Below are 21556 nucleotides of genomic sequence, written 5' to 3' on the forward strand. Positions count from 1 at the left end.
TACCTGCAAAGGATGACGGTTGTTTTAAAATCAGATGATTTTCTTCTAGAATACAGGATGAAAATTGTTATGAGAAGGGATAGGGCCTTCAGTTGAAATGTGTAATGCTCTCTGCAAAATGACTGTCATACTAAATGGAAATGCATATGGTATTGGTTCAGCGCCATAACGCAAATAATTCAAAACGATGATGTTAATAATTCTATCGAATGTCATTTGCTGATCTGAGCTAACAAACGAGGTGGAAGCATATGCATCGCTATCAGAGCTGTTTCGAACATAGGTAAAGAATGAAAACCAATTTCTGGCTAATTCGTGGCGGAGGTTTCCTTCACCACGAAAAAATTTTGTATCCATAATGGAATGGCTTATTATGACTATTCAGTATAGAAATGTAGATAATCAAATTATAAATCTAATTAAAAACACTTGCATGTCACACTAGTCTTAAATGTTTGTCCTCTGAGTGCCGTATGTTTTATAGCTAAATTTCAAACGAAAATCAACCTGTATTTGGATGACAGTCATATGGATGTTCATCATCTGACGACGAATTCAACCATAAGAAAATCATCCGAAATTCGAATGCATATTGTTAAAGGGCTCGAGCAATGCAATAATCATTCGAAGTATTGCGGATGTTTTGGTTCAGTGTACACACTTAGTTTTTTCTACCGAGCTCGGCTGTGCAAATCTCGGCAAAAAAAGTTTTACTGAGAACTCAGCAAAAATTTCATTTGTTTGCTGAGATTCAGCATTATCCGAGACTCAGCTATCAAATGTCACTTTTGCTGAGATCTTAGTGAAACTTTTTTTTGCCGAGATTTGCACAGCCGAGCTCGGTAGAAAAAATTAAGTGTGTAGTAATGGCATCAGATATAAAATCTTGAAACTCGAAAGAACTGCTCATGATTGAAAGAAGGAAATATATGCTATGAAAAATCGGTGATTACTCATTATGATTCTGTACAGCAAAAAGCAAAAGTATGTTCCCGTACTTGCTGTACCATATTATTTTCTTACAGCTACTTACAGAAGGCTGCAGCAACCTACACCAATAACGTAACTGTCTTCTTTGACCGATGATGACATCTCTCAAATAACAATCATATAAATCAACATTTGTTTCGACTTTCCGATGGAATCATTACTTTGGTTGATTAAATGCTCGTTTGCGAGAAATCAGCGATGGAAGGCAAAAGTGACAGTTACGTTATATCGAGTTATACCTGTATTATCAAATTTGAGTGAATTGAACTTAATTTTGGGTAGAAAAACCTTTGTGACGGAGTAATTGTTTTTCCAGCTAAATGCAAATTGCTAGCTGTTTACTAAAATTTGGCTTGTCGCACGTTAAATGGGATATGGAATAAATGGGTTTAATTATGCGTTGTTTTTCATTTCTGTGTGTGGGTTTTATGATTCTGACGGAATAGATTGAATCTGATTTGCGAAGATGTTCTCTTTTGTGAGAAATTTTGACGGACGGCATTTTGATTCACAATTGTCTCCCATGATGGCACTAGTGAGCATATAAACACTGTTTTACATAATATCTCGTAATCACGACCAGGATCGGTCGAAGTACTCCGCGCTGCGGATATGATGGTTTTTTTTGCTGTGTCGTTTTCGTTCTTGTAAACATGTTAAAAATGAACAATTTCGGGTTTAAAACGTTTTAATTAAAATTACTGAAGTGGTGTTGAAATGTGCATTTAGATATAGCTATCAATTCCCTCACATTTCGTTGATCCAGGTGTCGTTTGTTCCAACGCGTAACAACGGACAGCTAAGTTTATTTGCCTCTTCGTTCCTCTATAACAGCGTTTCTCAATCTATGGGTCGTGCGCTGCTCTTTAGAGGGTCGCGGAAATTTAGTCAATTTAGTCAGAAGCAGTGATGATATAATCATTAGAAAATTGATGTTTTTCCACTTTCAACCACTGTCATGCGTATTATTACAGCAAAATATATTCCCATAGTGTAAAATTTAAGCTGAGTATTGCATCGACGCAAAATTGATTCCGTTGCACCTCGTATTCTTAGAAAGAGAAGGTATAATAATGCTATCTTTCCAACTCTTTTTTCTCTTCACCGATGGCAGACACGAAGCGACTGCTGCTCATTATGGAAGTTTCAGTTGCGTTCGGGTGTAAGGCAAAAATCATGAAACTTCATCTCACCACAATTTGGTGAGATTTGCAGCTGGGGAGTTTTGTCAACTTGATATTCTGAGCTGCGATATCACAGCTTGCAATATCAGCTACAGTTGTTTGCTTATTGATTTTTGACTACAAAAACCAAGCGTGATCTTGTACTTTGAGATTTGATTTTTATATTTTCCCATCACTGGTCAGAAGCATTCAAATTTGCTTATTTGCTTAATTATAATATAAGTCTCTAAACGGAATTTACCTTCATTAAATACAATGGTGCTATGAAATCATTAAAGATTTTCAAAGCCATTTTCCCATTAATAAGTTATTATTTTTAGCGCTTTCAGGACTGTTCTATCATTTAAACTCAGGACTATTTTGGCATGTTCAAGCCATTTTAGAGATTTCAATTTAATTTGAGTTTTTAAAAGTAAATTTTAAATATGACTTCACTGGGTCATGTTTAGCGTCTTTTTGACTATTATGACTTTTCAAGATTATAACAAGAGTTGCCCGGTTGAGAGGTTTTAAGGTTATTCTAAACTTCTTGGATATTTTTTATCTATTCTAGTTCACATGAGCAAGATAAAGCCATTTTGGTAATTCTAGTCTGATTTTTGGCGTTTGTACATTTTTGATGTTATTTTGGAGATGTTTATACTGTTTTAAGAGTTTTCAGGACGATTTAACGTTTTTAAGAACGATTATGAGGTGTTTTAAATCATGTTTAGTTATAATACTACTCTGTTGTTATATGCCCAACTATCAATATTAGATGCATAAAAGGTCATACAATCAAAATTTACCGTATGCAGTTAATTTTTGTCAGTATCAGCTGGTCTGCAGCTAAAATTATTGGTTTAATCTACTCATGGGTGTAAATAATCCATTGAGTGTTTTCGCCCATTTTGCTCATTTTTGGCCGTTTATGGACTGATTTGGAGCTCTAGCGCCATTTTGGCGTTTTTACGCGTTTTTTGGGCGAAATATCTCAGTTTGGAGTGGACGCTTCGATGTGATATAGTTTTAGGATTTCAGGTAATCATGCAGTTTTAAAGTATTTTTTCCATATTGGCTTTACAACATCTGCATTTAATATTGTTGGGTGTCGAGCTTATAGAATTTCTTACAGTGGGTCGCAGTCAACAAAAGTTTGAAAACCTCTGCTCTATAGGTTTTATCCATCTAAATTAAGACAATAATTTTGAAACTTACTAAATACGCGTCAATCAAGTATTGCACTAGTGCTTGATTGAAAGTTTCAGTACATTATCAATGGTGTATATTAGCATCGATGATGTATTGGAATGGGGCTTATCGTATGTGAAAATAGCTTCAGAATGCTTGCGTTCTTGAAATGGGCTATTCAAGCTTTTCGCATTCATAAGAAATTATTACAGGCAGATTTGATCCATCATGCCACTGCCAGACAGTAAGTACATCGTACGGGCTTCCTGTTTGCCTTGTTTTCAGGACTAGGGTTCGGTGGTAGATCTTATACCAGTAAGGTTAGTAGATCACCTTATTGTGGCGCGTTAAGGGGCTCCTACATTAGATCCGTTTGCGTTGCGTTGACGTTACACAGTTAGACAGTTAGACAATTTTCAATTTTCAGCAATGGACAATGTATCTTTAATTTCAATAAATCAGATCTTCTTCAAGTATGTTTGACTTTTTTTGACAGCTTGAGAAAGAAATTCCAAAATTTTAGTTGCCACCCGTTAGATTCAGCTGTCACTTTGCCGCAAAGCGTCAGATCCAGATCTAATATGGGTGGCCCGTTACTGGTATAAAATCTACCACCGAATCCTAGTCCTTAAAACGTCAAACAAGGGAAACAGGACACCCTAACACCCGTACGATGTACGCGGAGATTTGATGTATGTCTGTGATATATTCAATCACGACCAGAGTTGGTAAATATTCTATTTGCCTGGGTTTTTCCGGTTGCTCCGGTCCGGTCCGTTATAAGATATATAGGTGTTAACATAGCACATATTACATATTTACACTATCATAAAAATATCAAGCTCCATTTAAGTGTAATGGATTTTACGCATTTACGAAGGTTTAAACTTTCACTCTTATTGTTGCTTCATGTCCTATGATGCGAAAACTCTGTGTCTTGTTGAAGGGCCGTCGTTCCCGGCTAGCTCTGTTTATAAGTCGCACCATGTTGCAATCAATTAAGCAATGTGTTTCAAATGCTATTTTTCAAGTTCGACGGCATTTGAATTTGAAAAACTTCTAGTAGGTACTGATTCGCAAAAAAATTAAACAAAATTATAACCACGCATCCACACTCAAAGCTATACCATTTGAACTCATCAAAAGCGGCGAACCTTTTATTGCGACGAGGGTCGACGAACGGTAGCAAATCATGAACCGGAACTACGAAACATCCTCGGTGTTACGGACCAATTTGGAATCGCCCCGTGCCTCGTGGGACAATCTCAATGGGACGGCATTTTCCATCACCGAGAATGTTTTACCAAGAGAGGAAAAAATCGTCATTCCTACCCCGTTTCACTCGCTTGTGGCTGGTTCGCCGGTGGATGCAGCATCCGATGAGCAGGATATTGAGCAGAACCAGGCAAATGCCGGCCGCGACCCCGATCAGGAGCAACAGCCCGGAGGCACCGATGGAGGACGGTGGCGGTCCGGCCGGCGGTTTACTGCCCAGCGACGATGCCGGCTGGGACGGAGGGGTGTCTGGTGGGAGGGGATTCAATGTTGATTGAAGGGGAAGGGATTTTCGTTCGGTTCGGTTCGTGTCCGGTCAAACGCGGATTAGGATAATGAAGATTGGTTGGGTGGAGTGTTAGCAACCGTTAGATTTTGTGTGTGTTTTGGTGGGACGGAGAAAGATGTAAGATTAATTTCAGTCTTTAATTAAAAGTTACAAGATCACCGTGGAGTCGGGTTGAAACGAAACGGAAATGGGTTGGGAGCTTCTTTTTTTTTACAATAAAGGAATTCTATGTTTGATCCACTACTCGCAGGATTTGAGTTTTGGTAATTGGAAATAGAGTCTAGCTCAAGCCTAGTTTGAATCCAACATGGAATTCCTCATCCATTTCGCGGAAGAAGCTTTCCAAATTCCATCGTATCGTTGCATCCCATCCGGGGTCATTAATATTCTCGTAGGTAAATAGAACAACAACAACAACGTTACCTTTCGTCTGGGCCCGGGTTAGATCGGGCAAGTACTTGCTGGTGCCGAGCGCATTGGATGCCATCACCGAGAACAGATAGAGCGTGTTCATCCGCAGCCCGGTGATGGTGAGCTTGTGCGAGTTGGCAAGACTGTCCTCGTACCGGTAGTGGTCGTTGTTAGCTTCCCGGTAGCGCACCCGATAGTTGGCCTTCATTCCACCGTCGAAGCCGGGCGTCCACGCCACGGTGACGGTATCGTGCGTCACGTTCAGGATGTTGAGACTGAGCGGTGGGTCCGGCGGGGAGGTAACATCCAACCGAACGCTTTCCTTGACACTTCCGAGTTCGTTGCGGGCCGTGCACTCGTACACACCGTAATCGTTGGAGCTGACCCGCTCGATTAGCAGAATCGATTCGAAGGTGAGCGAGTCGATTTGTTTATTCTCGACGTAGTACTTGGAGGTTTGATTGACGTTCAGGCTCTGACCGCCGCGGGACCAGTAGAACTTGGGCCGAGGAGCTGACTGGGCCCGGCACGGTAGCCGGCCACGTTCGCCGGAGCTGGCTGCGGCCCGGAGCATCGGTGGGGACTTGTCGATTTCCGGGATGACTGTTTGGGGGGAAGGAGGGAAATATAATGTTATTATTGATAGTTAGGTTCTTGTAAATAGTCAGAAAATGATATTTTTTTCAATTTTGATGTGATGATGCCAGGGTGCTAGGCGTGTTTAGAAAAAAATATGCACTAAGATCGACGAAATGTATTCACATGTCTTCACCGCTACTATGACAGAGAGTGTGGGAGGCTGTCCAATATTTTAGATTTATAAAACTGAGTTTTTACAGACGTAGAGCAGTTTGTAGAAGTTAAGACAACATCATTTGATTTCAGAGAACTATGTAAAAGTTTGGAAGGTTAGTTAAAGTACAGGGCTCAACTTCAGGAAACATCGTAGAACTTTTGGAAACTTCGTCCAGCCAATTTTGTAGAAGTTCAGCTAACTTTGAAGAAGCTCAGCAAATTTTGCAGTAGTTCAGAAAACTTGGTAGAAATTCAATGAACTTCCTAGAACTTTTTAGAAAGTGTGTATAAGCTATCTCAATATCTTAACAATGTGTTAGTCTTTATCAAATCTTACGATGCCACATTTTCACAGGAAACCATTAGGAAAATTTACTCATCGCTGAGTTCCTGTACTTATGAATAAACTAAACTCAAATTTGGCTCGTTCTCATTCACCGTGTAAGAGTGAATCAGTCCGACGCTACATTTTCCGATTTGCTTTAAACTTTGCATAATTATTTGCTATGAGTTATCATTCACATTTCAGCTGTAATTCGGCCATTCTTAATCTTGCAAAAGTTTGTAAAACGTTTTTTTATTTTACTTCGCTATTTTTCAATAAATCATTAGTCAAAATTTTCACTTCCATTCGAAATGACATCTGGGACAAAGTTGCCGGAAAAACTAATTTCTTTTCAGAAAAAAAGTATCAAATAATTTTGAGCAAATATAAAAATAGTATCTAAAACTTAAATAATGAAAAGCGAGCCTCTTCAATATTTCTTGCTTCATGCAATCCATCAATTGGATATTTTAGCTTACATGAGAATGATTGACCATGCAAACAATTATACAACGTTTCATGTTAATCGGATCAGGCTGAGTCTGGAATTACAATTTGTTTTGCTATAGACTCTCCCTTCCCTAGATGATTTGCATCATGCAAATTCCTAATAGAATCTTACATTTCTCGGTTGGGTGTATACAGGCTATGTGAATCATGTATGACTTATTTCGAAGTAACAGATACAACAGATATGACCATATGATATATATGATTTTATCTAATATTCGGACTAGAGAATAGTAATTGTTCAGAATAAAATAAAATTGATAGTTCCAGTAGGCTTCAATCATCAAGCCTGCAATAGGTGTTGGCCCTATTGACGAAATTAACCTGCTTTCCCCTACATAACACCGGAAAAATGACTGATACGCATAGATTGGTTTGCCATCAACGTTGCCAGGTCATTTTCAGAAAAATCTGGACCAGGTAAAATATAAAATCTGGAAAAATCTGGAATGCTCAAAAAAATCCTCTTTTTAACATAATGCTATTGAAATCAAAGTGATGTGCCAATCTCCCGTAAAAATAGGTCAGTATGATCATCTGGAATTTATTTAAAGTACTAGAATGGTTAAAAATTACATGTTTAAATTAATTATGTAAAGCAAATAACTTGTTAGCTTGCTAAAATCATCCAATAGTTGATAAGTATTGACACGGTGCCCAAAAAGTTCAATCATCCATTATGCAGCATTTCAAAAATTGAGTTAAATGTGAGTAAAAAACAGCAGAAAATATGGTTAGAATTGTTTTTTAAACTGTAACTTTTTTAAAAAGAATGAGTGGCTAAGAATCAACAAAATTTGTTGGGATGTATTTTTTGAACTAATAGTCGATGTAGTCCTTACTATTTGATGCAGCGCCAGAATTAAAAAAAAAAATCATAAGTTCTAAATAATTTTAATATTACTCTGAGGTTGATCAGATTTGCAGTTTAATTCTTGACATCATACAACACACAACACCCAGCAGACCAGTAGGCAATTTTATTTTGAAGCAAAATTTACCAGGCTGAAGTGGGAATTAAAGCCGAACATCGTGAAACTCACACACAGTTTACCTAAACTACGGGTAACTCCACTATTCACATGACCATTGCGAAAAATTGTATACCAAAGAATAATTTTATTATATTACTAAAATGAAAGTCTGATTTTTGAAGTCTCAGGATCTTGCAATGATTCTAAACTCCGTAATTTATATTTTTCCTGCATCCCAGATCATGATTAGTCTGAATTTACTTGGAACTCTTCACAGGATATCTTCGCCTTTTTTTAGTTCAATTTCAATCATCCTAGAATTCTATCATAGTTCTTTTCTATTTTCCCCTAAAAAAAATCCGTTTCCTGCCAGTCATTTGTGGTACCCTGTCGTCCAAGTCGTTCCGGCCCTGTGGTCGGAGATAGGGCGAGGGTCTCCCATCCTGGCTTTTCAGGCAAGTATGTGTGCTTTCTCGGTGATTCTCCTCGTGATCAACATTTGGATTTCAGCGCAACACCCACTCAAATTCATTGCATTCTGCCGAGGAACGGACGAGAAGTTTGTGACAATCCTTCCTCAACAACTTCCGAGCTACGCATTTACTATCAGAATGCACGAGGACTTCGGACAAAGATAGATTCTTTCTTCTTAGCTACAACTGACTCGGAATATGATGTTATCGTGCTAACTGAGACTTGGCTGAACGATTGCATCTTGTCTACTCAATTATTCAACGACTCTTACACTGTGTTCAGGATAGATCGTAGTTCTTTGAACAGTCGAAAAACTCGTGGTGGAGGTGTATTGATAGCCGTCTCTTCTAAATTGTCCTGTCGCTCATACAGCAGCATACTGACTCCATTGATTCAATCCTTTCCGGCTTGAGGCCTCACGACCTTGCTTTCCAGTTTGGAGACTAAAATCATCCTGAAATGCACTGGGTACCATCAGAGGATGGTGGCCTCACAATAGATTCCCATACATCGAGATTAACGAATGCTAGTTGTGCATTGTACGATGCCTTCTGCTTCCAGGGTCTGACACAAATCAATACTGTGAAGAACTCCAGTTCACGGATTCTCGATTTAGTACTCGTGAATGACTCAGCGTTATCAAGCTGTTGCGTATCCGAAGCGGCTGAATCGCTCGTAGAAATCGATACTCCACATCCTGCTATTGACGTCACCGTTTCTATTTCGGTACCAGTGTCATTTGAACCATCTCTAGACGACTGCCGTTCGATTTTCGTCGGGCTGATTATAGTTCGATGAATGATGCGCTATTATCAATCGATTGGCAATTTTTGGATTCTGATCAGGATCTGGACGATATTGTATGTATTTTCAACACGGAGATACGTCAAGTCATCGAAGCTCACGTGCCTCTTCAGCGCCCTCCACTGAAGCCTCCTTGGACGAACAGGAGCCTCCGCCAGTTGAAGCGCCGTAGGCGATCTGCACTTCGAACGTATAGTCGATACGTTGATCGTACGCAGAGAAATTTACGTCTACATCCCAAACAGTTCTGGTCTTTTGTTCGTACTAAACGCAAGGAAGATGGATTGCCAACGCACAGCCTCTAGTAAATGTGAGATCTTTGCTGAAGACTTCAAGAATGTCTTCTCAAATACGCCTGCTACGCCATCGCAGATAGAGGCTGCTGTTCGTGATACGCCGCTAAACAGCATCGACTTTGGAATTTTCCAGATCAGCGAGGAGCATGTCGAAAATGCATTACGTAAGCTCAAACATTCCGTGTCACCCGGTCCTGATGGGATTCCTTCATCTGTGTTGAAAAACTGCTCGAGTTCTCTGATGACACCGTTAGTAAAACTGTTCAATCTCTCGTTCCAACAGCAAAAATTTCCTGCTGGATGAAAAACTTCGTTTCTGTCACCGACAACTACCGTGGAATAACGTCCTTGAGCGCTTGCTCTAAGGTTTTTGAAATAATTGTAAACAACGCTCTCTTTGAAGCCACCAAAAACTACATTTCATGTGTCCAGCATGGATTCTACCCGAAACGATCTGTTACAACTAACCTCACTCAGTTCACCTCACTCTGCATACGCTCAATGGACGCTGGTTCACAAGTGGACACGGACACGGACTTCAAGGCTGCATTTGATCGTGTGAATCATGATATCCTGTTGCAAAAACTCGAGAAGCTGGGGGTATCTTCCGCGCTTGTTAGCTGTTTTAGATCATATCTGTCTGAAAGATCCGTGAGAGTAAGGATTGGTTCGTCACATTCGGAGCCGTTTATGATTCCTTCTGGTGTACCGCAAGGGAGTAATCTTGGACCGCTGCTTTTCTCATTATTCATAAATGACATTGCCTTTGTGTTGCCACGTAGACAGCGAATATTCTATGCCGACGATGTTAAGATCTTTATGATCATCACGTGCACTGAGGATTGTCTGGAGTTGCAGAGGTTATTAGATTTGTTCGAGGACTGGAGCAAGCGAAACCTACTCGATTAATGCATAGCCAAATGCAACACAATATCATTCAGCAGGAAGCGGCAACCAATCAATTTCAACTACAGCATGTGTGGACAAACTCTCGAGCGCTTGTATCAGGTTAGGGATCTCGGTGTGTTATTGGACCGCGAACTCACTTTCCGACCGCATTACGAAGACGTGATTGCAAAAGCCAATAAACAGCTCGGCTTCATGTTTAAGCTTGCTGATGGATTTCGTGATCCTCTCTGCCTGAAGTCCCTTTTCTGTGCACTGGTTCGATCTATTTTGGAATCTTCCGTGCTGGTATGGTGCCCGTACAACAGAAACTGGATTGACCGTATCGAGGCGGTGCAGAAAAAGTTTGTGTTACGATGCCCCAGATATTCTTGCTGAATTGCACGTATATGCGCCGCAAAGACCTTTGAGGCAACGTAATTTCCTGCACCTTGCTACCCGGAACAGCCGTTATGGTCAACACGATCCTATCAGGATAATGTCTTCGTCTTCTCGGTTTAAAGATGTTAGTGGACAATTTGACTTCAATGTTTCTGCTGCCACTTTTCAACGCCGCCTCAATGCACAGCGGTGAGTATCTGTCCAATCACTGCTACTTCGAAAGTGTGTATTACCTGCTGTTTTTTTTATTACATGGTCCTTCTACAACACTACGCTGAGTTTCCAACCCTCCGACGCGTGAGCTGCGACGCATTTGCAGATTGTTGTGTTCAATTATTTTAGATTATTGACTTAGCTTTTAATATGTTTGTCATTTGTATTCATTTGTATTCAACGTATTCTGTGTATTGACTATTTGTAATTTTATTTATTGTCATATGTATGAAAAGACATGGGGTTTCTACGCCTCTTTGAGCCAACTGAATGGTTTACTCAAAGAGGCTTTTCCCCATCCTAGATTTCATTAAGACTGAAAAAAGTCAGATGAAATAAGAATAAAATAAAATAAAATAAAAAATATCTAAACTTTTCCAGTAACATTCTAAGAGTTATTAGTATGTCCTCTTGTAATATCTTATAAATCACTCTCCAATTCCACAAGTCCCTCAAACTGGTAATAATTCCCAAGAATTGGTTCAATTTTGTGTCCATTTTTAAGAATTTTAAAATATTCTGAACAATTTCCTTGGTACACTCTTCAAAATGACCACCACACTCTTCTCAGACTCATCCGATAATTCTTTTTGATCTGCTTTGTAGGTAAGGTCAGAATTGTTTTGAAATCCTTTTTAGTATTACCTAAGTACTCAAGTTTTGCCATTTTTACAAAGAAAACTGTTTTTGAAAGTCTCCCAGGAATTGCGCTTAACATTTTAATAAAATTAATTTCCATAGAAACATTGGACAGAATTCCATTGAAATTATTCTCACGATTTGTATCAGCATACTCTTTAAGTTTCATCATACGAATTTTCTATGCTTTCTCTTTCGGATTGTATTTCCTGCATTGATAAAATCTCGATGTAATTGTAATCAGAGTTGACAAGACAATTGATACCGTCTTAAACCAGAGGTTGCACAGACTGAATATTTAACACTAGACAACGGACAACACACCAAACCCATTAGTCCAGTAGGGGAATTTTCAGGTTGCCAAAATTTGCACCGGCTAAAGCGGGAATCGAACCCTCACTTCGTGGCACTCACAATACGTCTGAATGATGGGTGACGCCCACAAAGATGGATGTAATTCTAAATACTTAGAATTATCTTGAAATTCTCCTTTGATTTCACAAATAATTCGCCTCACACTTCACTGCGAAATATTTTCAGAATTACCTTAAAATTCCAATAATGTTTAACGTTGATGGCCTTTAATAATTAAAGTAGCAAGTTTGGCTATTTATTTTATTATTAGAAAGTAAATCAGCTGCAGTGAGCCACCAGTTTAAAAAATCTGGGAAAATCTGGAACATATTTTAAAAATATGGAAATATACTTGGTATGTCTATGTATCTCGCAAGACGAAAATAAAAAGAATAAAGCAAGACGAAGAGAACAAGAAAATAAATAAAAAAAAAGAAGACGAACACAAAACAATAAACTACCCGCATGGTTCAATCCACAACTGAAAAATTTAAAGAATAAAAAACAGAAAGCTCACAAACTATACAAAAAAGAAAAAAAACTGAAACCAATTTGCGAAACTATCACAACTTATGCAACCAATTAAATACAGCCATCAACTCTGCATATGAGGACTATAACCGCAAAGTCGAAAATGAAGTCAAATCATGTCCTAAGAACTTTTTTAATTATGTAAACACGAAATTAAAAAGCAGCAATTTTCCTTCGCGAATGAATTTGGATGCAAATGTAGGTGAGAATTCTTCTGAAATTTGCAATCTCTTTGCAAATTTCTTCCAAGAAGTATACACCACATTTTCCGAAGAAGATCGTGACCGCGATTTCTTTGCATTCATTCCTGAAATTTCTAAAAACATCTCTGTCAACCAACTTTTTTAACATGAAGTCCTCAATGCACTAAAAAACTTAAACGCGTCGAAAGGGTCTGGACCTGACGGCATCGCACCCATATTTTTGAAAAACCTTTCTGAAGAACTCGCATTTCCTCTAGAGCGTCTTTTCAGAAAAATAGAAAATTCCCTGAAATTTGGAAATCATCTTATTTGGTACCTATTTCAGGTACCAGGTGTTTTAAGAGATGAACTAGCCTATGGCTAAAAATCTCTATAATAAAGAAAAAAAAAAAAAAAAAAATCAAATCAGGTGCAAAATCAGACATTCGAAATTATCGTGGAATTGCTATTATTTCTTGCATTCCAAAACTTTTTGAATCAATCGTAAACGGCAATATTTTCAGCAGGTGAAAAATCTAATTACAAGTAAATAGCACGGCTTTTTTAAAGGTCGCTCAACTACCTCTAATCTTCTAGAATATGTATCTTTCATTATTAAAGCGTTGGACAGTGGCAAGAACGTTGAAGCGCTATACACCGACTTCAGTAAAGCATTTGACCGCATCGACATACCATTATTAATCCTCAAATTGCAGAAAATAGGAATGGAGCCTGGACTTTTGAATTGGCTTCAATCATACCTAACACATCCTAAACAAATAGTTCGCTTTCAAAATAAACTTTCAGAACCAATTTCAGTCACCTCTGGGGTACCCCAGGGTTCTCATTTAGGCCCACTTCTTTTTATTTTGTACATAAACGACATTTCCTACATACCTAAAAAAAAATAAAATTGCTTGTATATGCAGACGACATGAAGCTCTTTATGGAAATAAGTAATTCTAGCGATGTAGAAGAATTCCAGAATGAAATCAATATGTTCCACACCTGGTGTAGTAAAAGTCTACTTCAACTGAACGTAAAAAAATGTACTGCAATAGCATTTAGCAGAAAAATTGAAACACCGCATATTGAAATATCATTAGGCAACCAAATAGTAGAAAAAAGCAAAATTGTAAGAGATCTAGGTGTAATCCTAGACTCCAAACTAACTTTTATAGAACATTATAATACTATCATTAGTAAAGCAAACAGAATGCTAGGCTTCATCAAAAGGTTCAGTCATAATTTCGAAGACCCATACACTATTAAGCTATTATATACCACATATGTAAGGCCAATTCTGGAATACTGCCACCTAGTATGGAATCCATACATTTCCATACACGAAGAACGCATAGAATCTGTCCAGAAACAATTCCTTTTATATGCTTTACGTAAATTGAATTGGACTGCATTTCCATTACGATCTTATGAAGCGCGCTGCATGCTCATCAATATACAAACACTTAAGAAGCGCCGCCAATTTGCAATGCTTTTCTTCATCAACGACATTATTTCAATGCGCATAGATTCGGCAGAAATTCTCGCACAATTAAATTTTTACACACCTTGTCGATATCTTAGAACACGGAATTTATTTTCAGAAACATCGTACAGAACAAATTATGCAAAATATAGCCCAATCAATCGAATGATGCGCCTATATAATTTACATTGCGGAACTATTGACATCACTATGTCCAAGCAGCAAATAAAAACTAAGCTAAAACAGAATAGAATTTATGCATAGTATGTAAGTAAACATTGTAATAATCATTGTATGTAGTCTACACTGGCTTGACGAAATGGAAATAAATAAATAAATGACGACTAAAAATCTGGAAAATCCAGATAAATCTGGAATACTGGCAACGCTGTTTGACATGGTCCGCCTTTAGGAAATGAGCACCAATCATGCCAGGCAGACTAAATGACCGAAGTAAAAATCAAGTACCAATCGTCTTAAACTGTACATTGGACAAGTTGTTATCTGTAATTATCTTTAAAAAAATGAAAGTTGCTGTTACTTAGGACCTTTTGAAAAAGTACTTGAGATTCCCCTTTCGGGAGCTTTGATCAGCTTTCAAAATATTCATATCCCAGTACGGGTGATGCGTCTTTGACTTTGTATACCCGAGGGAAAATTAGCCAACATTCGTAGGGCAACAGCTCGAATTTGGGCGATAACGAATCCACTCCAACTGCGTATAGGCTGGTAGCCTTTTAGTCAACTCCTATGTCAGCATCGGTATCATTAGATGAATGTCCAAGTAACAATTCTGGTTTTATGAAGGTCATGTAGATCATGATTTAGACTTCAAGCATGCTTTAAAACCTCGACAAAACTGGCATTGTTATTTGGGTGGTGATGAGCTACTGAACGACTACAACAAACCGAGCAAACGTAGTTAAGTTATCTGCTTTTGGGGAGAGTTGCTCTCCAAACTCTAGGCAACAGCATGTACAAAAGTTGCTCAGATCTACCATAGTGCATGTCCATGTCCAGGGTATCGATGATCTGCGGTAATGAACTTTGGCCACTCCTCCATCCTTCCGAAGAAAATCGACAACTTCCTCTACAGGAATTTTCGAGCTGATGGTAGACTCCTTGCTGGATGACGATAAGGGATCGTCGAACGACCCTTCAGGCTTTCGAAGACTTATGAATTCAAAAGTCTTTTCTACTGACTGAGTTTTACAATTATCCAGCACCTTTGATACATATCAAAGTTAGATGAAATTACATTTTTAAAGCAAATCACTTAAGTAGTTCAATCCTAAAACTGTGCTGCACAAACAAGCGAAAAAACCTATTGAAAACGGAGCTGGTTACAATCCGTTAAACTTTAACTAGCCGGGACCCAGACTGAGATGTTTACATTGCCATTAAATACTCGTTTCACCTGTTGCTAAATTTGGTGTGAAACTAACAATGTTTTATGCATTTCACAGTCCAAACACCATCCCGGGCATCAAAACCGATGCAAGGCAAACCAAAGTGGAGTGTCGGATTTTACCTCTGCTGTACCATTCGATGTACATATACCTACAATTTCAAAGCAAAAAAAAAATCAGCCATCAGCATCAGGAGACACCAACTTTGATGTGTATTTGTTCATTTCTCGGTACAGTTGTAGTACCACAATCCCTTCCCCCCCCATCCCATGCCATCATCACAACAAACCGAACCGAACTTCGGTCTGATTCTGAGCATTCCGCGAATTGAAGTACCGTTTGTGCGCCGGTTCAGTGCACAGACGCAGAGCTAGGTCGGTCGGTAAGGTAGGTAGGTAGGTACTTACATTTCACAATCAATAAAACATCACGGCTGGTTGGATTCGCAACACGATTATCAGCGATACAGCGGAAATTGCCAACATCCTCGCGCCGTGCATCCTTGATGTGCAGATAGCTCGTTCCGTTGGCGTACGTTGTCGACGTTTTTATCGTCATGTCGTACCCGATCCGTTCCCAGCGAATGTGCTCCTCGTTCAATGGCTTGCCTGATTTTTTTTCGATGAAAAAAAAAAGAAAAATTGTTGTAGTGCATAGGAATAGTAGGAATAGTGGCAGCAGCAGCAGCAGCAGCAGTAGTTGTGCCGCCAAATGCGGATTAAGGTACCAACCGGAAGCGTAGTAAGGAACATACAAACACGTCTGTTAAATACAGCTATTGCGCCTGGCTAGTATGCAATATTTATGTTTCATAAAAGTTTTAAAAATTTACCCAACTACGACGCTGAACTCCGACTCTGAAGATCTGCATTTTTCCGATACTGTGGAACATCTACAAAGAGGGGCAAAAAAAACCGGCACCGAAATGCAATGACTGTTGCAGAGATGCAGGATCTGGCAGTTTTTGGCACCCACACGAACCTTTCATGCCGTGGACCACCAGGGTAAGGGCGTACGGATGAAATGAAAATGAAGTGTGCACTCTTTATAGTCGGAGCGAGAGAGCGAAAGGCGATGGCTGTGGCGATAGTGAGTGCCGAAAAATCCATCTGCTATTTTTTTTTTCCCGTACGATTCGGACCGAGTTTCCTCCGCACAAGATCTGGATCGACTGGCCGTAGTAGGTAGATAGAGACCCGTAGGCGACGCGTCGGACGGGTTGTGTATACATGTAGGGACTACCGACAACCATCAGCCGACGACATGGGACCATGGCTTGGCCAAACTTGGGAGAGTTTTTTTTTCTGTTTCGATGAAGGATGATAGTGTCAGAGGATTTGGCATTTTCCGTTCCAGAAGGTCGAACCTGAGAGGATAAAAAAAAAACATGGGAAAATGTGTTCCAAATTTTTCCACGGATCAGGTTTGTCTGGGTCGAAGAGTGTGTTGGCCAGAAATGGTCACCGCAGGCGTGTGAAAACCTGGATCCTCAGCTTCTCAGCGAGTGATTGTGTCGAGTGCAGTTTTTGCATGCTGATGCTGCTGAGTAGCATTCCACTACTTGTCGGCGAGATGGAGGATTTTGGCCGACAATGCGCTTTGTGCGATTCAGTTTTTTTTTTCGTTGAGATAGGGACTTCAAAGAATTTTCCGCGAGAAAAAGCGGGTTAGCTGGATGATGTCAATGGCAATGAGAGAAGGATGACGTCGATGAATTGATACGGGATTGGCGATATTGGAGATTTCTCAAGATTAAGTGCGGCATGAGGGGCACCCTTTCGAGTTGGCAAACCAATGCATTTGGAGAAACAAACAAGCGTAAAATATGCTATCATAAAAATTACAAAAATTATTTTTAAATCCTTCCGGCGACTACATTACAAAATCTGTTCATGTCGCGAAACATTACAAATATTGTATACATTTCATGCAAATCTGTAACAAAATGTTACATTTTCCAGTTGGGTGTAACAATTTCCCAAACAGCATACTAAAAATAGAAATAAGTTTCCTTTAACTGCTCCCTTACGGTCACTGAAATGGGGAAATTAACAGTAAGGCAAGTATTGTCGATAGTATTCCCATGAAATCGATTCCAAAACATTCCATGAGTCAAAAATTTGCATTCACATTCATATTTTATTGGAAAATTCTTCCCGGGATCAATTTGCTGCATTCTTTTGATCCACCCATGAACTCTTCCTCATCACATCGTAAAACATATGACTGTTTACCGCTTCCCTCCCCCCCCTGCGCCTCGTCAATGGATATCGAAAAGTGAAAAAAGCATAAAACGAAAAGCACTGAATCAAACACTGATTCGCCCCTTTCGGTCCTTTATCCCTCTACATGAAACGCTTTCAAGAAGCCAAACATCCATCACATTTCCGACCGGATTCTTAAATCCCCGCAAGTCGCTTTTTCCTCCCACCGACGATGGTGACCGAGAGCAAGCATTGGATAAATGGATACTGCTCCCGAGTTCTCCCAGTCTTCTAAGCCAAGGGGTATAAAATTATGAAAAACTGTATTCTCATCGCATCAAGAGCCGTGGGTGTGTGTTTGTGTTTATATGTGAGCCATTCGGTGTGGACTTCCGGGAAACATGCTACCGCTGCTGCTACTGATACTGCTGCTGCTACCAGGCACTAGAACTACCGTTTTGTTTCGTTCTTATCCCGGTGAAACCTTTGCAGGTTAGGTTTAGACACGGGCAAAAAATTCCCACCACCACTACTGGCACTTACCTTCAACGGTGCATGAAAGCATTGCATCCTCGCCGGGATTTACGACCACGTTCTCGGAGATGGATTTTATCGATGCGCCATCTGGAATTTTATTTAGAGAAATATAAAAGTTTTGCCCGTTTTCCCCAGTTTCGTTTGCGGATGTGAGATTGGGTGACGGACGGGGAGCAAGAAGAAAATGGCGAAGTGCAACAGCTCTCACTGTCATCAAAACGGGATTCCCGCTTTTGTTTTTTTGTCAGTCCTGTTTTGACTGCTGTTGAGCTTCAGGTTCTTCCGCATTTCTGGTTCTGTATCCTGTATCCGGGAATGCCAGTGATTAAACCGTGGAAAGTTGAAGTTTTGGTTGGGAGTTTCATCCCGGTTTGGCAGTGACTTTTCCTGCAGTGTCACGGTGTTAATAAAATAAGGATTGTTCCCGTCAGCGTTGCCAGATATACCGATTTCCGAACTAGATACCGATATACAGATAATGTTCCTCAGAATACCGATTTTTGAGGTGTTATACCGATTTATACCGATTTTTTAAATAATCAAAATCAAATTTTTTATGTGAGACTTGTATCTTTTTGAATATCTAAAATTTTTTGAGTCTTTAAAATTCTAAAAAAAAAAAATTATCTTCATAAATGTCTTATGGATACTCTTTCGATTAATGTTTCAATTTCCCCACCGTTTTTGGCTACCCATGAATCGATAAACAGTCGATGGCTCTTTCTGATAATTCCGGGGGAATCGGGAAATACTTTTTAAACATTATTTAACTTTCTGGATTTTCTTCCAACTTTCCCCTGAAATTATTTATTTACGATTCCTCTCAGAAACTTATTTCGATCTCTCTTGAAAGCTTCTTCAGCCTTCGCTCGAATGATTCTTCCCGGAACTTCAGCGATGCTTCTAGATTTTGATTGCGGATCGACACTAGCTGCTGGAACTTTTAAAAAAGTTCTGAAACTTCAGAAAAGTCCAGGCTTTTGAGTAAGTTTCGATACATTAAAGAAAGTAACTTCTGTTAAAATTCTAAAACCCGGTCCAGCGAACTCCAGTGAACTAAACAAGACATCATAAATATTTTGGATACTTAACAAGCCCAAAGAACTTCTGGAAAATTTATTAGTTTCAGGAGAATTTAGAGAACATTAGCAAGCTCCGAGAATATCAGGACAATCAGATCTGATCAATAAATTTCAAGAAAATCGCTGAAATTTTAAAGGAGTTCCGAGAAACTCAGGCAATTGCCGAAAACTTCAGCAATGTTCCGAGGGGCTCATACAAATTTAAGAAACGTAAGGGAAGTTACACGAACATTAGCACATTGTGAAAAGTTCCGTGCTTATTGATGGAAGTGTCGATAGCTTTTAAAAATTAGAAAAATCGGGAAGATCAGAGAACTTCAATGCTGATGTTACAATAAATTCAAGAAAATTGTGACAGTGCTTAAAACATTTCGTAATCTTCAAGAAAGTCTAGAAACCTTCAAAGTTGATTAGAGATATTCAGGTACTCTCAATATAATCAGGGAAGTTCCACGTATTTCAAAGATGATCAGAGTACTCCAAAACAGCCCGAGTAAATATGGAATATTCCTTAGTAAATTTCAGGAATATTCCATAAATTTCAGGGGCATTTCGGGGTCTTCAAGGATGTTTTATGACTATTGGGAAAATTTTCTGGATCACTAGAACATCCCCCAAGAGCTCTTTCTTCCGAAATTATGTCCTTGTTTCTTTCGACTGTTCCGTAAGCGCTCTGGCTTCCGACTTTCTCCAGATTTTTTTTTTCCAATCTACCTTAGGAAGTTTCTGCCAGCGTCTCCAGGAAGTTTGGTCCGTCTTCTCAAGGAAGTTCAATTAAACTTTTCCCAGAAATTTCTTTCGTCTAGTTCTGGAATTTTGTCCAGTTGGTTTTTTTTACTTCTTTTGGAAGGTTTTTCCGAACTTCTTCTGGCTTCCCCTGGAAATGGCTACTTCTGGAATTTATTTTCGGTTTCCGAAACTTTTCTGCCTTCCTGTGAATGTAAAATCCGATTCTTTTAGAGTTTCTTAAAATTTTCGCCAGAAGTTTCTCAATTTATGTCTTGGAAGTTTCGTGGATGTTTTTCCGACTTCTCTCAGAACCTTCCTCAAATTTCCTCCAGGAGAGCTTCTTTCTCTTGCTCTTGTTTTCAGCTTCCTCCAGAGGCTAATTCAAACATTCCCCGGAGTTTTCTTCCGGAATTTTCCAATCATAGTCCAAAAATTAAAATTTTCGCTTTCAAAAACGCCAAAAATATAAAATTAATTAAAATAGTAAATACCGATAAATACCGATTTTTTAAAACCTTTGATACCGATAAGCTTTAAAACATTCTGGCAACGCTGGTTCCCGTATCGACAGAAACTTCTGACAGGAAGAAGTAACAGAATCTGTCTTCCATTCTTTTTGGCTAAAAAAATGTTTTATGAAATTATGGAATAATAAGATATTATGATTATATTTTGTTTGTGCAAGAAACAAGAAAAGATTGTGAAGTTTGTGTCTGACACATAATACCTGCCAATTTTGCTACATGAGAGTCGCTATAAGCGATTTTCTCATTTATCTCAATCATTCTTCGCTCTTCACTTTTCGCGAAGATGCGATCAGAAAATCACTTATTGGGACTCTGTCAAAGCTAAATTTGCAGGTTTTACAATGTTTTCTTGATACTTACAGATACAAAATATCATCATAATATCTTATTAATCCATAACTTCTTAAAACATTTGTTTTTAGCCAAAATGAATGGAAGGCCCCCAATTCCAAGAAAAGTGGTTTAGCTTATTAATGGGTAAATGATTTACCCATGTAATGAGTAACTGTTACCCTTCATTTATATTTAATGGGTAACAGCTACTTATTAATGGGTAACAGATGCTCAAACCACAAACGAAGTGACAGACGACTAACTGGTGAGGAAATCAATTAAAATAATGGGGCTTCCCTTAGCTCAGTCGGTAAAGGCACAGCTACAAAGCAAGACCATGCTGGAGGTGGATGGGTTCGATTCCCGGTCCGGTCTAGGAATTTTTCGGGTTGGAAAATTTCTCGACTTCCCTGGGCAATAGAGTATGATTGTACTTGCCTTGTCACACAATTATACTAATGCAACAATGATACAGGCATCGGAAGCTCTCAATTAATAACTGTGGAAGTGCATCTAGAACACTAAGTTGAGAGCACGCAATAA

At 39.0% G+C, this 21556-nt stretch overlaps 1 protein-coding gene across 2 annotated transcripts in view; it reads right to left on the reverse strand.

Moving 5' to 3' along the window:
- The window catches only part of sns (sticks and stones), a 441055-nt gene that overhangs the window by 17673 nt on the left and 401826 nt on the right, over window positions 1-21556 (reverse strand). Inside the window, exons 14-17 of one of the 2 annotated variants that reach the window (XM_065237806.1) lie at window positions 18349-18429; window positions 16009-16209; window positions 5332-5922; window positions 4677-4868 (exon numbers count right to left, since the gene is read on the reverse strand). In XM_065237806.1, coding sequence (XP_065093878.1) covers window positions 4677-4868; window positions 5332-5922; window positions 16009-16209; window positions 18349-18429 — 1065 coding nt within the window. The remainder of the gene's footprint in view (window positions 1-4676; window positions 4869-5331; window positions 5923-16008; window positions 16210-18348; window positions 18430-21556) is intronic. The other variant, XM_065237807.1, reaches the window with a different exon arrangement.

Source organism: Ochlerotatus camptorhynchus, unplaced genomic scaffold (genome assembly GCF_037179485.1).
Source record: "Ochlerotatus camptorhynchus isolate MF236.1 unplaced genomic scaffold, CSIRO-AGI_Acam_v1.1 ptg000646l, whole genome shotgun sequence".
NCBI classification, from domain to species: domain Eukaryota; kingdom Metazoa; phylum Arthropoda; class Insecta; order Diptera; family Culicidae; genus Ochlerotatus; species Ochlerotatus camptorhynchus.